Source organism: Triturus cristatus, chromosome 7 (genome assembly GCF_964204655.1).
Source record: "Triturus cristatus chromosome 7, aTriCri1.1, whole genome shotgun sequence".
NCBI classification, from domain to species: Eukaryota; Metazoa; Chordata; class Amphibia; order Caudata; family Salamandridae; genus Triturus; species Triturus cristatus.
In genome coordinates, this window is record NC_140590.1 from 937,730,578 (window position 1) to 937,747,150 (window position 16,573).

At 45.4% G+C, this 16,573-nt stretch overlaps 1 protein-coding gene across 2 annotated transcripts in view; it reads left to right on the forward strand.

Annotated features, from left to right (window-relative positions):
• The window catches only part of ANKHD1 (ankyrin repeat and KH domain containing 1), a 1,109,311-nt gene that overhangs the window by 366,677 nt on the left and 726,061 nt on the right, over positions 1 to 16,573 (forward strand). For both annotated transcript variants that reach the window (XM_085617924.1, XM_085617925.1), the window contains exon 15: positions 1,562 to 2,305. In XM_085617924.1, the coding sequence (XP_085474050.1) occupies positions 1,562 to 2,305 (744 nt within the window). The remainder of the gene's footprint in view (positions 1 to 1,561; positions 2,306 to 16,573) is intronic.

Below are 16,573 nucleotides of genomic sequence, written 5' to 3' on the forward strand. Positions count from 1 at the left end.
CATACCGGAGTTTTCCAAGAAGACTTGCACGCAGGGAACAAAGGTAAGATTAGAGTGGAGTGCGCGCCCCCCCTAGGATGGTGTTGCGGCCCCCCAGGGGGGGCGCGCCCCACAGTTTGAAGAACTCTGCTCTAAGCACAGTTTCCTCACTTTCCTCCCTCCCTCCTTCCTGTTCTGTGCAGTGGCCTCTCTGTAGCATCAAAAAAGGTCCCAAGTTTTTACTCAACACACTGTTTTGCACAATTGTTCACTCTTCGCATCCGAGGGTGCGGAAATAGTTAATAAGAAACTGACTTCAGCACTCAGCGTGGCGCTTATTACTTTTACAAAAGTGTGAAGTAAGCATGAAGTTGCATGATGCCACCCTGTGATGTTTGGGAGCATTGCTATGGAAGATGTTTTCCATATCCTGTCTATCACCTGGGTAAAATTGCAAGGTGAGGAATCTGCAGTTAGATATAGTATCCACCAGAAAGAACTTTGCCAAAGGTAAGTAACTTGTTCTTTGCACTTTTTGTCCCAATCATTAAACTTCGTCTGCACAGCACTTGCGCTGTGCTCGCGAAATCTCATGTAATTAAAAAAAAAAAAAAAGAAAAATCTTAAGAGGCCATCTATTGCTTACAATTGGTTAGTTCCCACGTAGCTTTCGTTTCCTTGCCTCCTGTTGGTCAGCGTCCTCCGGCTTTGCAGTGTTTATGCATGCCGTGGAGCATGGACCAGGTACTGCTTCCTGTGGCCAGTGTCCTTCCACCGGCCACAGGTAATTTTTCACATGCACTCTTGGAGAGGGCATGTGTCTAAAGTACCTCTCCTTCGTCCCCGCCCTTGTTTTTAACCCCCACTGCTTTTTCGCCACGCCACCCTCCTCTGCTCTCCTCTGTTTCTAACCTACCCGTTTTCATTGTTGCTAAACCCCTTGCCCTTCTGCTGCTTTGTTGTTTTTAACCCATCCCCCTGTTTCCCCCACCCTGCTCTCTCGCTCTCCAATGTGCTTCCCGCCCTCCTCCCGCGTGTTTCTTAACCCTCCCCCAAACACCCGTGGTATTTTTTTTTCATGTTGCACAGCATTATGGGCTGCTGTGCAACATGGCTTAAAGTAGAAAAGTGCTGTGACATGGCCTATGCTGTCGGTTTCATAGTGCTTTTAATTTTTCTTCTTTTAAGCCATGTTGCACAGCATCTCGTATTGCTGTGCAGCATATAAAAAAACATTAACTAAGCCAATAGTGTTCGCATAGGTGAAACCGATCGGCTTTGCCACTGCTTTTTTTCCTATCTATTAGGGTAGTATTCCAAAGTGCTTTCATGTGTAGACCCAAAGTGATCTTTTTTGTTAAAAGAATATAGGTATTATAATTAGCATTTAGTTTATTAACTCATTCTTGTCTTTTATTTCTCTTAGAAATGTGACTAGTTGATCTCACAGTTTGTAAGGACAGCTTTATGCATCCTTTATTAGCTATGAGTTTGTTGATTGTAGCCTGTTTTTATGCGCTGGGTGTCACTTTATTGGTAGATGATTTTGGTGTCAATTTGAAATACTTTTTTTTGTACTTAGGTGCATGCAAGCAGGAGCCTGGCTCTCTTCAGGTTGCGGATCAGGACTTGTTAACTCCGTTCAACACATATCAACCGCTGGAATGTATAGTAGAGGAAACTGAAGGGAAATTGAATGAACTGGGTCAGAGAATTAGCGCTATTGAAAAAGCACAACTGAAATCTTTGGAATTAATACAAGGAGAACCTTTAAACAAAGATAAAATTGAAGAATTGAAAAAGAATAGAGAAGAACAGGTGCAGAAGAAAAAGAAAATATTGAAGGAACTTCAGAAAGTGGAAAGACAATTGCAGATGAAAACTCAGCAGCAATTTACCAAAGAATATTTGGAGACTAATGGTCAGAAAGAGGTGCTGCTTAATGTGCAGCAATGTCCACACAAAGATGTTTCTCCGCAGTTGGAAACCGAGCACTGTTTACATGAGGGAAATTTCTCCAATGCTCATCTTGTGGAGGGACTGTTGCCTAAAGATCAACAGCCGCCTCATCAGCAACCAGCAGATGCACAATTGGGATTTAGCTCAATTGAGTCTTTCTCGCCTTCACTTTTAAATGTATCCAGTAATTTAGAGTGCAAACAGTCAAGCTGCCTTGAGCTTCAGAAAATATTAAATACACAGCAGATGGTTGATCAAGAATGTTTTGATGCACATGATCAGGATCTGCTGACTGAAGTTACAGATGGATTAATGGTTGCAAAGCCAGCACAGACTCTTACTGACACACTTGATGATATAATTGCAGGTGAGAAACAAAATAACCAGTATTTCTGAATGTATTCTGCTTTGAATTGGGTGTCTTTGGAACAGTTAAAATGTAACTTCATGCTTCTTGAATTAAACCTGCTAAGCAAGAGGGGCTATAAAGAAGTAAACAAGGTTTCTCTAACCTATTATAAATAGTTGTTTCATCACAACACATGACATTTTTGAGAATGTGAGAATGTTCCCTTAATGATTTATCATGCATCTATGTTGCATATTATTAGCTTGACCAAAACCAAAAGTTTTGTCACCATAATTCGCATGGGTTTTATTTATCTTGAAGATTTCTTTTCCAGCAGAGACAGAATTGATATTATTATTTCAAACGTCTTCCACCCTGGTGATACCGATATAAACGCAATCTAAAAAATTCTTTCGCCTAGGGCCTCTTGAGGGATTTTCTATGCCAGAGTGAGGTTTAGTTGTTAAACTTTTTTTTTCATTCCATCCTTTTTATTGTTTTATTCAAATAGCTCAGTACCATTTTTGTTGCAGAAGTCAGGGTGTCCAATATTGGGCCTTGATACACTGCACTTAGCACTATTGGTTCCTTCAACTCTGGCACCTCCACCCAAACTGTCAGGACCTCGCGTGATCCAAACAGCAACACATTTAGGAGTGAGAACTGCGCTGCCCAGGAAGATAGCTGCTCATCTGCCATTGTGAGGCCACCATTGCATCATGACTGAACACATTTATTAAATACCATACTCTGCTTCTTATTAGCCCATATAAATGAACAAGATGAAGCTGGCTCTTTATAGAGTATTTATATAGTATACCAAAAATAGCTATGTTCTGTAAAGAGTCCTGCTAGCCCTTATTAGTGGAAAGGGGCTTGCTCTAGCAATACCAAGGTGCTCTACCTAGGGTAGTGTGGTTGAGCAGCCTTAAGCTTTTCCGAAAGGAATGTTAGACATTTGTGGCACACACACAGTCAATAAATGATGCACACACTCAAAAAGATCCACACCAACTTGGAAGAATAATAGGAATCTTTATATGTGCTTTGAATCCAAGAACTTCTTTATCAGGTAAATACTTTTTCATAATAGACTTTTTGTAGTTTTAGCAATGTTAACCAACAGTGTGTTTTTACGTATAATGCTTTCCTATTGGAGAAAGAAAATCTACTGCATTCATATACTTGCAGAGCGTTTCCGTGGGACCCGTTTCGACTGTGAAGTGGTAGAAGGACGAGGACCAAAGTTCTCGCAGCAGATCGGTCGTATCTGCCCTGGTGTGTCCGGGTGCAGAGGTGCTGGACGGGTTGGTAGCATTGCACGCTACACTGTAGAAAGGAAGGGGGACCACCTGTAAATAGGCTGCCAGGGGGGACAAGTCCAGTATCTCCCAACGGTTGTCAGGATTATGAAGGTCCTGGAAACACAGGGGAGCAGTCGGTTTCTTTAGCCCTGGGCCGGGTGGCTTGGGTGCAGAGTATGTTGGTTGGCTGGCTCTTGTGTGTCAGTCAGGGCCAACAAGAGGGACAAAAACAGGAGAGCTGGGCCACTCTCGGTGCTGGCCTCTGTGGTGCTGACATCTCTCGTTGGATGGCCATCGGTGCTGTGGTTGGAGTCATGACTGAACTTTCAACAAACTTTTGTCATGGCAAGGGACCAGCACCCCGGGTATTGGTGCAGGGTGGCCCGTGGAGGTCCTAGCGTCTTTAGGCTTGAGAAGAAAACAGATCTGACCTCCTTGAGTGCACTGACCTTCTCCTGGGCGGCTACTGATCGGTGCAGCTTCTTTAAACCAGGCTTCTTGGTCAGTGGTTGCATGGGAATATCTCCTCTACTCCAAGGGAGATGCTGGCTGCTGGGCAAAGTGCTGGCAACCCTCCAAGGCTTGTGGAGGATTCACAGCTGCAGGATGAATCAACTCTTCGCAATTTTTGAATCTCTCTGCTGCAGGCAGGGTTTGGCATCAAATAAGTCCACAGCAGTCATCAGTTCTTGTGGGGATGGCTTTTCAGTGTCCTCTCCCTCTTTTCAGTCTGTGGAAATTGAAGTTCGGGATTCAAGGAACTCCTAAATACTACATTTAAGGACGTTAGGGCCCCCTATATTGTTGCAGGGATTCAGCTCTAGAACAGAACTATCCTGGAAACAATAGAACATCAGTATGCAGGGATTGTCGCCATACCACCTCAGTGTCCTTGAATCTGGGTCCGACTAGCTATGGTGCCTCACTTGCCCTCTTAACCTTGCCAGAGAAACAAATGAATTGCTACCCCCAGAACACAACCCTCTCAGGGATCGTGGTAACAGGACACACCCTTTTGCTCTCTCACGTTCTTGTACACAATGAGATAACTAGGAGACATGAAGAAAGTTTGGAATATTTATTCAAACTACCGTGCTCTGAAATGCAGTATACGTGCCACGATTGGAAAACAGATGCATAATAAAAATACTGTAAGCATGGTTAATAATCCATATACCATGAAAAGCGCTGTCATTTTATAGGACAGAGTGACCTAACCCCCATCCCCTGCTACTAAAGCTAAATGATTATATGAACGATCTCTAGGATTACCGGCAGACCTTGTCGTTGGTGCTCAGACTAAATCCCAGGAAAAGAACAGAATGTGAACGTCGTATACTAATTTCCTGCATGTCCTGTTACCAAATGGGCTTCACGGAAGGGTGTGGCATTTCTCAAGTCTGGGGAATGTTGGGGCCGCATATCAAAGGCGGCATGGCTTTGAAGCCTCCGGCAGTGATATGCTGATTGCTAGCTGTCCTGTTTGGAGGAGGTGTAAACACCTGCCAGAGCGGGCATTGTTCCTGACCACAGAGTGGGACTCTCACCTTCTAGGGGTCCAGAAACATGTCTGTGTTGGCAGGCTGGACTGGACCAGCCAGCACACCGGTGGACGAGTAGATTTAAGGGGGTACCTCTAAGGTACCCTCTGGGTGCATGCATCAATAAATCCATCACTGGAATCAGTGTGGGTTAATTAATACGAGATGTTTGATATCAGACATCTTTGGTTTCAGTGAAGCCATCATGTTGCTGGCGAACTCTTAATCGCCTGTGCCCAGTACATATACTCAAGATGGCTTTCCTGTTACCTGGTAATGTCCAAGAATCGACTTGGATATCGCTGGGGCATATCTTCTCCTTCAGAAAGGTTGTCACGTACTACAATACACCCTGCCTTGGGGCATTGAGGCTTGCTGTAGGGGTGAATTAGATATATTGCATGCAGTGTCGGCAGACAAGGCACACAGGAGACGTACTATGTTGTGTCTTCTTTTTTGTCTGCACCTTGTCACCCAGCCGACAGTGGCAATTTTCATGAGTGTGGTTAGGGGTTCCTTAGGGTGGCACAATACATGATGCAGCCCTTAGGGACCCTTTTAAGGTCTCGCCTACGCAACGCGCAAGCGCGGCTTTGGAGTGACCCCTTGGAATCACTCCAGGCTTTTGTGGAAACTCGTGCATGTTCTGCACTGTTTCCAATGAACCCTCATGCATGTATGGCATTTACCTTGCGGGAGCGAGCAGCGGCATCATCTGTTTGCAATTATCGTGCCCACCGCTGCTCGCTCCCGTAAGGTAATTACTGCACGTCGCTTTAACTTTCGGGGCCGCGCTTGTCTTTCAGCGCTTGTTTTTGTTGTGACGCTGAGAGCGCCTCAGACCGCTTTTGAATGCATATTAAATTCGTAAATCAAATCTAAGTCTTACTATGCTGTATTAGTAAGGCAAGAGGTATTGTATTTTTTATGTGCATTTCCTGATCACATGCATTGTCAGCGCACTGTCTGCCATGTCCCACTCCTCAAAATTAAACGAAGTTGATGTACTGAATGCCCTGCTCTTAAAACTGCAAACCAGGCCAGCCGCAATCAGCAAGCACCATGGGAGACGTGCACACACACATCTCAGGGTTCAGGCACAGCGTGCTATACTTTACAGAGACAAGGCACTAGGAGGCGATCAGGCTCTGTGTGCACTCGCAACTTGGGGCAGAACACGTTCTACACATGTTAAACACAGAGAAAAGCTCATACACCCCGCTGGTCCCAGCTGCTTCCTTTTCTCCATTGTCAGCCTTGGAGCGGAGTCATTTAAATGTGCATTAGGTGCCCTGAGAACCTGCACTTCTCGATACTTCAATACATTTAAATGGAGCGTACCAACACTTCTCAAGAACGGACAGGTACTCTGGACAGCGAGACCTAGCACACTTATATTTCCAATTAGAGCGCTGACAATAGGTGTCCTGCAAGGGGTTTTCATTAACGATCACAAAGTATGCGCGCTCACTTGTGTGTCTACGGTGATTAAACCCCATTTTCAACCTGCTTCTAAGTGGTTTTAATTTTGTCAGAGATGAGTCTAATGAAAAATATGAGTTGCGAACTCCGGCACCTTTTACAGCAAATTCTGGGTGTCGGGCACAGTGCTCAATTAATGTTTCTCACTAGCACGCTAATCATGCTGAAAGGTCAAAATTGGCCGGAACAGGCAGAAACAGCCCCAAATCAGCCATTTTTGATTTTTTTTTTTTTTTTTTTTTAAATATAACAACTTATGACTAAACTAATATATTCTAGGACTGTTTCATAATGACTTACCTGTGCCAAATGAATATTCCATGCACCTAAAACTAAATCCTGAGTGAAGTCCTGCACTGTCTTGAAATTTAATACATCTGAAACGTATTTCTCACAGTGAGCAAGAGCAACACGGGCACCAGATGCCATACCAAATAAGCAAACCACACAAATGTATGGCCTAACATGAGTCCAAGGGAAAGAAAAGTTAATTTTGAGTAGTGTCCTGGGGCACAGCAAGTTCGCTTTCGCTCCCCCTGTTAAATTTCTTCATCTGCTGTCAGAGTATACATTAACATAAGTTATGTTCCAGTGACATGCATTTAAACTTATGGTTTGCTTTTTAAATTGCCTGCTTGGTAGGTGTGACATGGCTTTCATATAATTCGTCCTCCTTCTGATTCTCTTCTCATGATCCCTGCATGTCTGAGCTGTACATGTGTGACCTCAGGTCACATGCTATCAGTTCATTCAGAGGGTGCGAGCAACGCCCATTCCCAACTCGTCACAGGGGTATTGCTTGCAGCCTGTGAAGTGATTGACAGTCAGCCCCAGGAATACAGGGCTTGTGCCTTAGACGTCCCTAACTGCTTATTAATATGACACTGCTGCGTGTCATGCATGGGAGATCTTTTCAGACCCTGAAATTTTCAGGCCTTGGCTGGCGGTAAGTCTGCCCTTAGTCTGCTTAGGAATTGAAAAAAAAAAAGCTGTCTGTCAGGCACATGCTCACTAGAGCATGTGTCCCTCTTGAGAGTGCCTGGCTGCCTGACTCTAATCTCCGCAAGGACCAGAGGCAGCCAGGCACTAAGGGCAACACACAGCATGAGCTTAAAGCCCTTAGTTGATTAAAAAGCAACTTTATGTAGATGGTAATTGCTCTTGGCAATTACCATCCACTTAACTGTGAAATCTAGGTGGGCAGTGCCCTGCCCCCCCCCCTCTCTAGTGGCGGCCACTGCTGGCCACCATATCGGTAGGTTTTTAGAGAACAGGTTTCGGAGTATATGGCCTTAATCACCATGTTCGTGCCACCTGCCTCGTTATGTAGGGTCAGCTGTCGCTCAGGCGGGCGCCCTCCATAAGACATTAGGGCAGATGGTCTAAACCCTGTGTTCCAGCCAGTAATCATTTGTCCCAAATTGGGCCCATCCGCGCACCACTTGGCAGCATGTTGTAATTGTGCCTATATATAATATAGTTCCATGTTTGGTAGGTCGAGACCTCTCATTTCTGTGTCAAGCTTTAGCGTTTTCAGCTCAACTCTACTGCCCTTGTCTACCAATACGAGTGTAGTTAGTAAACTATCAATGCATTTAAATGTACACCGGTCTAATGGATATTGGGTGTTTTGAAGAACATGGACGCATCTGGGCAGGAGCACCATCTTTGCCACTGCAATCCTGCCTGTGACAGACAACAGGAGTTTATTCCAAAAGGCCACCGAGGCCTTCAGGCCAGAAAGCACTCGCAGGTTATACTCAAATTGTTTCTCGGCTGTATATGTCACTCACATCTTAAGATACTGAAAATTGTCTAGTTCCTGCTTTAAGCCCAAGTTAGTGAGGGACTCTATGCTATCTCTGGCTAGCTTCGTGATGGGATTGAAGTATTAAGTTTGAACTGCAACCCGTTTTTTTATTCACCACATTCCTACAGACTTCTTGATTTTAAATTGCGTAATGAAATTGATTGCAGGCAGGTATGTCTTCTCTTGACTCTTAGCATTGGGAAAAGCCTACAAGCAATTGATCGATGGATATGTGTGGCCACCAGACAGGCTCTTAAAATTGCTAAGAGGACTCGCATCACGCCTGGCCTGATGACCTTACACGGTCTTCCTCCAAGTAGAAAGATCACCTTTAAAGCAGTGTGCATAGCTCCCAAAATAATATTTGGTAAAGGACCACTGGTCCTTTAGCAGAAACTCCACACACCAATTAACACTTTTACGTTCAAGGTGGGTTCCATGGTTAACTCTGCTTCCATTCACAAAGACAGGAGCTCCAATCTAGTTAGCTAAACTGTGGTATCCAATGCCTCCCTTTCCTCCCCTATCTCACCAGCCCTCACTTCTACTCTTCATTCCCCAACTCTTGCCCTTTCCTTCCCATCTATTCCATCCCTTTCTGTTAATTTCTTCCCTTTCCTTTCCATTCCTTTACCCTTCCATTCCCTTTCCTTTCCCTTCCACCCCTTTTCCTTTCCTTTTTTTTATTCCCTTCCCCTCTTTCCAAACTCTCCTCTCCCTCATTAGTTTTCATTCCATTCCTTTCTTCCAAACCTCTTCTATCCGCTCACCTTCATCCCTTTTCATCCGCTCCTTAACCCATCTCATCCCTACTTTTCCCTTTTCTCCCTTTTCCCTTCCCTCCCCTGTACCCTTCATTCACCTTCCATCTCTTTCATTCAGTACCTTAAAAACATTCCCTATATCTCTGGCTAAACACTTACAAGGTCCCAAACACGAGATCTATTGGCTATGCCAATGCTTGTTAGTACCAATGCCTTCAGTACCAGGGGTACAATTTACTAGGGAATTACATGGGTACTAAAGGTATTGTCAATTGGGGGAATAATTGTGCAGTTTTAGGGTAAGAGATCTGGCACTAGGGATCTGGATAGCAGGAACCCAGTGCACTTCTGTCAAAATTGTATCAATTACCAGGTAAAAAGTGGGGTTGACCACATCAAAAAGGGACACTTTCCTACAGTGTTCCCTTATTCTATGAACAAAACTCTGATGGATTTTGTATTTGGTAGCTTTGAAGGATGTATAGTAATCTGGAAATGGAGACCATGTTAAATTAGACTACTCTGCCTGCTATTGAGATAGGCAATGTGTTTGTGTGTCAGATTTGAGCATGTCGCTTCTCGGATGGGGGTGTGAGTAAGCTCCTAGGGAAAGACTGGATGCCTCATAATCTATATCCCAAGAAAGTGTAAAGCTTTCCTCCTCAACTTTTAAGTAGAACTGCCAATTAGTTGCATGCTTTTCCTCTTGTAGCAGATAAATTACAGACTTGTCCCAGCTTACTGTTCAGCCAGATAATGTGCCAAGGTTATCCAGTACCTCCATCAGTCTCTAACCCAGGTTTCTCCAACTTGTCAATCGCAAGCTACCAGTAGCTGTCAGGCACTTTCAGAGTAGCTCGTAGCCTTGACTTCATTTTTTAAATATGCACTAGGTCAAAACATAAGTGTAGTGTTTCTATTTAAAAGTTAATAGAAGGCTAGGTTTTTATTTTACATTATCAAGCTGCTGAAAGCAGAGCCTGATAATGAGCAGTGCATGACTCCGCTTTATGACCAAGGCAGAGACGCAAGGGTGAAGAACTGAAGCACTGAGATATTTAACTCTTAATTAAAAGTTGTTAACTCAATATTGGTGGTGATAACAAAATGTTCAAGGCACATGAGCTGCAGATCACACACTTAGGATAGTAGATCGCCATCTGGTGTTGGGCTCGGATGCTTGCAGGTTGTTGTCTTCGGAAGAAGTCTTTGGTAACGAGATAGGTGACTCCTCTCTTGGACTACAGTGCGCATGGGCATCAACTCCATCCTCAGATTATTTTTTTCCGCCATTTGGTTCGGTTGTAACTTTTCCACTCCGGTTGAAAATCTCAAATACACTGTCCAGCCTGCGCAGCATTTTGATCCAAAAAAGACCATTCGGGATCGAAGAGCTCGACACCATATCATGGCACACAAACCAGCCCCGGAACCAGAAAACATCTTTGATGAGGGTCACGATGTGCCGGAAGAAGATTCTGAGGAACTTCAATTCATCTCAGAAGCAGACGACTCAGACGACCCCATTACTCCTGGGCAACGCGTGAGTACCACTGCCCCTGCCCCAACTCCTCTAAAACCAAAGGCATTGGTCAAGACTTCGCCAACTGGCCTCAGTCGAATCTGAAAACACCCTTCGGAAGCCCCGCCTCCGGGCTCGGCTCCGAAGAAACATAAGCCTTCCGGTGGCTCGGGCCCGAGCAAACCGCATGTACCTTCGGCACCGAAGACAAAAGAACCCTCGGCACCAAAATCGGATCCGCCACCCTCGGCACCGAAAACATCGAGGCCCATAGATAAACCGGCACCGAAACTTCCCAAGCCGAAAGACTTAACTTCGGCACCGAAACCTTCATCGGCACCGAAACCTTTATTGGCACCAAAACTACCGGTTAAGGACTATAATACACCTCCTAAAGCCAAAGACTCGACCGATCAACCAAAACCTCGATCGGAACCGAAAAAATCGACGCCAAAATCTGTTCCTGAAGAACAAGAACTTTTCCATCCAGATCCAACACAAAAAAGGATCTACATTAATCCAAAGACTGGACATGTCACTGCAGTGCCATATAATAAATGGAAACTGGACACACCAGCCCCAGTTCCTATAAGAAAGAAGGACTCTGCAACATCACCTATTCCTCCTTCCTCTCCCATACGACCTTCTACCCCACCCCCTCTGCCTACACCACCCTTACCTCTACCATCTCCATCACATACACCACCTCCACAAGATGGTGATGATGACCTAGGGGGAGGGGGTGATCCTAATGATCCGTTCACAGATCCAGATACCGCACAATTGGATGATTGGGCATACCCTCTACCAGATATGCCTGACCCTACACCATATCCCTCCAAACCATCACCTCCAGATGACCACCTGGGGTTTGGACAACTAGTAAACAGGGCAGCACTCTACCATGGCGTCACCATGCACTCCGATGCACCCGAGGAAGATTTCCTCTTAGACACGTTTGAACAGTCTCAGAAAACAGTACAAATTCTACCTATGATTAAAGGTGTCACAAAACACGCCACAGAAGTATTTAAAGACCCCGTCCGTGCCAGGGTGCTTAACCCAAGAATTGGGAAAAAATATAGACCTGCCCCAGAAGATCCTTGTTACATCAAAGGACAGCTCCCTCTAGATTCTTTGGTTGTTTCCAACGCAAGGAAACGCGCCAACTCCCAAACCACGGGAGATACACCACCTCCTGACAAAGAATCTAAATTATTAGAAGCCTCGGGCAAACGAGTAGCAGCACAGGCTGCTAATCATTGGCGTATTGCCAACACCCAAGCCCTACTAGCACGCTATGATAGGGCTCACTACGATCAGTTGTAGAATCTGCTACAACACCTGCCAGACCAATACAAGACCCAGGCAAATGACCTTATACAAGAGGGAAAACTCATCTCAAATGCGTCAATTAAATATGAACTTGACGCCGCAGACATCGCTTCTAGAGCAATAAACACAAGTGTACTCCTCAGACGCCATGCCTGGCTACGCATTTCAGGCTTTAAGCCAGAAGTACAAAGTACCATACTCAGCCAACCATTTAACCAAGAACAGTTATTTGGGCCAGCAGTAGACACTGCACTCAAAGATGAAAAAAGACACCGAGGCTGCTAAGTCCATGGGAGCATTGCAGTCTCCACAACCACGCGGCTCCTTTCGGCGCTCCTTCTACAGAGGAGCCTCCAAGAATATGGGAGCAGACACCTCCTCTACCTTCAAAACCTCTCAACACACATCCCCCAGCAGAGGATATTTTAGAGGAGGATATAGAGGAAACAACACCAAGGGACGAGGTCGAGGCAATACCAACACTCGTACCTCCCCCGCCACAAAACAGTGACTTTCCTCCACTCCCCCCAGACCATTCCACACCAGTCGGGGGTTGACTCAAACAGTTCCTACCTGTCTGGAACTCCATCACAACAGACAAGTGGGTAAGACAAATTATCCAGTATGGTTACTGCCTGGAACTCACCACTACCCCCCCCCACACACATACCACCCAAGCAGCGTTCCATGTCACCAGACCATCTCACGCTCCTCAAACAAGAGGTTCTCTCATTGCTTCAAAAACACGCAATAGAACCAGTTCCCTTACAACATCAGGGTACAGGGGTATACTCACTGTACTTCCTAATCCCCAAAAAGGACGGGACTCTAAGACCAATACTCGACCTCAGGCCCCTAAATCTGTATATAAACTCAGATCATTTCCATATGATCACTCCAACAAGTGCTCCCACTACTGCAACAAGGCGATTTCCTTGCCACACTAGATCTCAAGGACGCTTACTTTCTCATTCCCATACATCCTGCTCACAGGAAGTACCTACGGTTTATGGTGGACGGACAACACTATCAGTTTACAGTCCTTCCATTCGGGGTGACAACTGCGCCCAGAGTTTTCACCAAATGTCTAGCAGTTGTAGAAGCGCATCTCAGAAGACAACAAATTCATGTCTTCCCGTATCTAGACGATTGGCTAATAAAAGCCAACTCATTCAACAAATGCGTTCTACACACTCACCAAACTATTCAACTCTTACACAGCTTGGGATTCACAATAAACTATCCCAAATCTCATCTCCAACCCTCCACATACATCGATATCTGGGAGCTACCATAAATACCTTCAAAACCCTGGCATATCCCAGCCCAGCCAGGATAGCCAATATACAAGCTCTGATCGCAAAATTTCAAACCCAACACTCTCTTCCAGCAAGAGTGTTCATGCAACTCATAGGCATGATGGCGTCATGCATCTTCATTGTGCCTTATGCAAGACTACAAGTGCGTCCCTTGCAAGAGTGTCTAGCACATCCGTGGAATCAGGCTCACGGACAACTAACAGATCTGGTGTTGGTGGACAGCCGCTCACATCGCTCTCTAAAATGGTGGCACACAATAAACCTGTCCAAAGGGCGGCCGTTCCTCGAGCCTCGTCCACAAATAGTGCTAACAACGGACGCATCACTCACGGGATGGGGAGCCCATCTCCTAGGACACACCACTCAGGGCAAATGGACCACTCAACAGAAAGTGCTCCATATCAATTACCTGGAACTACTGGCAATATTCCTAGCACTAAAATCATTCCAAATACATCTCCACAACAAGACTGTCCTCATCGGTACGGACAACATGACAGCCATGTATTGCATACAAAAACAAGGAGGCACACATTCTCTCCAGCTGTCCCAGCTCGCACAAAACATTTGGAGATCGGCTGTTCCCCAGAACATATACCTACTTGCAGAACACCTTCCAGGGTTTCACAATCAGATTGCCGACCTCTTAAGTCGTCAGACTCAACAGATCCACGAATGGGAATTACACCCACAAGTCCTACTCCCCTTTTTCCAACAATGGGGCCAAAACGCAAAATGCCCAACCTTCTCCGCCAGGTTTCCCCACCCACAGTCGAAGGGCAATGCGATATGGATGAACAGGTCAGGCAGATTTGCGTACGCTTTTCCGCCTCTCCCACTCATTCCATTCGTGGTACGCAAGCTCTGGCAACAGTCTCTCAAACTGATCCTAGTAGCTCCCACATGGGCACACCAGCCCTGGTTCACAACGCTACTGGAACTCTCTAGTTCCACACCAAAAACTGCGCCTCTCCCCGTCCTTATTAACCCAGAACCATGGAGAAATCAGACACCCATTTCCAGTTCAACTGAATCTAGCGATCTGGCTCCTGAAGTCCTAGAGTTCGGTTATCTCAACCTACCATCAGACTGCATGAATATTATAGAAGAGGCCAGACGACCTACCACTAGACCCTGCTACGCTGCAAAATGGAAAAGATTTGCCATTTACAGCACTAACAATGATATACGCCCACTGGATGCATCCATCCAGTACATCATTTGCTACTTACTACACTTGCAAAGATGTAATTTAGCGTACTCATCCATACGTCTCCACCTAGCAGCATTAAAAGCCTACTTACAAAATCGACAACACTTGTCACTATTTAGAGTACCTGCAATTAAAGCCTTCATGGAAGGCCTTAAGAGAATTATTCCGTCCAGATTACCACCTTCCCCAGTGTGGAATCTAAACATTGTTCTTACAAGGATCATGGGACCCCCATTTGAACCTATTCATAAATGCGAACTGCAGTTCCTCACATGGAAAGTGGCTTTCCTTATTGCTATCACATCCCTTAGAAGGGTAAGTGAAATCCAGGCTTTAACCATACAAGAACCATTCCTACAATTACACCGCAGCAAAGTGGTTCTTAGGACAAATCCCAAATTCCTGCCAAAAGTAATATCTCCGTTCCATCTTAACCAATCAGTTGAGCTACCAGTGTTCTTCCCAAATCCGGACTCTGTAGCTGAAAGAGCTCTTCATACCTTAGACGTTAAAAGAGCCCTGCTTTACTACATTGACAGAACCAAATCATTCCGCAAAACCAAACAATTATTTGTTGCTTTCTCTCCACCACATAAAGGCAACCCCATTTCCAAATCCGGGATAGCCAGGTGGATAGTTAAATGTATCCAAATCTGCTACCACAAGGCTAAATGCACACTATCAGTTCCCCCTAGATTTCATTCCACACGCAAAATAGGGGCTTCCATGGCATTCTTAGGAAACCTTCCCTTAGAAGATATTTGTAAGGCAGCCACATGGTCTACAACACACACCTTCACTAAACACTATTGTGTTGACGTGCAAGCAAAGCAACAAGCTTCTGTGGGTCAGGCTGTCCTTAAAACTTTATTTCAAACTGCTGCAACCGATACAGATGACCACCGCTAGGGGAGACACTGCTATATAGTCTATCCTAAGTGTGTGATCTGCAGCTCATATGCCTCAAACGAAATATGCTACTTACCAGTATGCATCTGTTCTTGGCAGGTAGAGCTGCAGAGCCACACACGCCCACCCACCTCCCCGGGACCTGTATCTGTTCCAGCAGCGTCTTACTTAGACATTACACATGGACATCTCTCTCTTTTCTACAAACTCCATCATTTCCCATCATGGCGAAAAACAATCTGAGGATGGAGTTGATGCCCATGCGCACTGTAGTCCAAGGGAGGAGTCGCCTATCTCGTGACCAAAGACTTCTTCCGAAGACCACAACAACCTGCAAGCATCCAAGCCCAACACCAGATGGCGATCTACTATCCTAAGTGTGTGGCTCTGTAGCTCTACATGCCAAGAACAGATGCATACTGGTAAGTAGCATATTCCATTTCTGAATGAGTGTTGCATTTGCGCACAGCTGACATCTTGCTCCCAGTGGTCAGTAGACACAGTGCCATATTTATTTTTTTTGTAACATATTTTTATTGACATTTTCAGATTTAATATACCGTACATCATTCACAACTTTCCAGCAATTATGGCATAAAGTACAGTATGCGGTATCACACACCATCTGTATATCCTGACGTAGATTCATCAGAAAAATTATATGATCAAGTACGAGCCCGTGTGTGTATCCCAAGGATACGAATGAATAATATGTCACGTGAACAGGGGAGTAACACAGGTTTAAACTAGGGGAAGGGCATGGAAATTCACCTCCGGACTGCGTAACCGAGTGTACAAGCTGTCGTGTGGGTGTAACGCCTCGAAGAATCGCGCTTAAACCTCCTCTTAGGGTCGACCGGCAGCGGTAATAGTGTGCACTATCAGGCTATGTGAGACTGCTCTATCGGAGCTAATAGTGTGAATGTGTCATCTGTAGGGTCCTCGCCAGGGGTCCATTGCTTGAATCGAAATAGTAACATGGCCCATTCCATTGATATAGGGTTCTTGCGGACCCCTCTCACCTCCTCCTCCCCTGCCGCCGCCCATTTATGTGTCGCTCCCACCCAAGCTGCCGGTGGGGGATCGC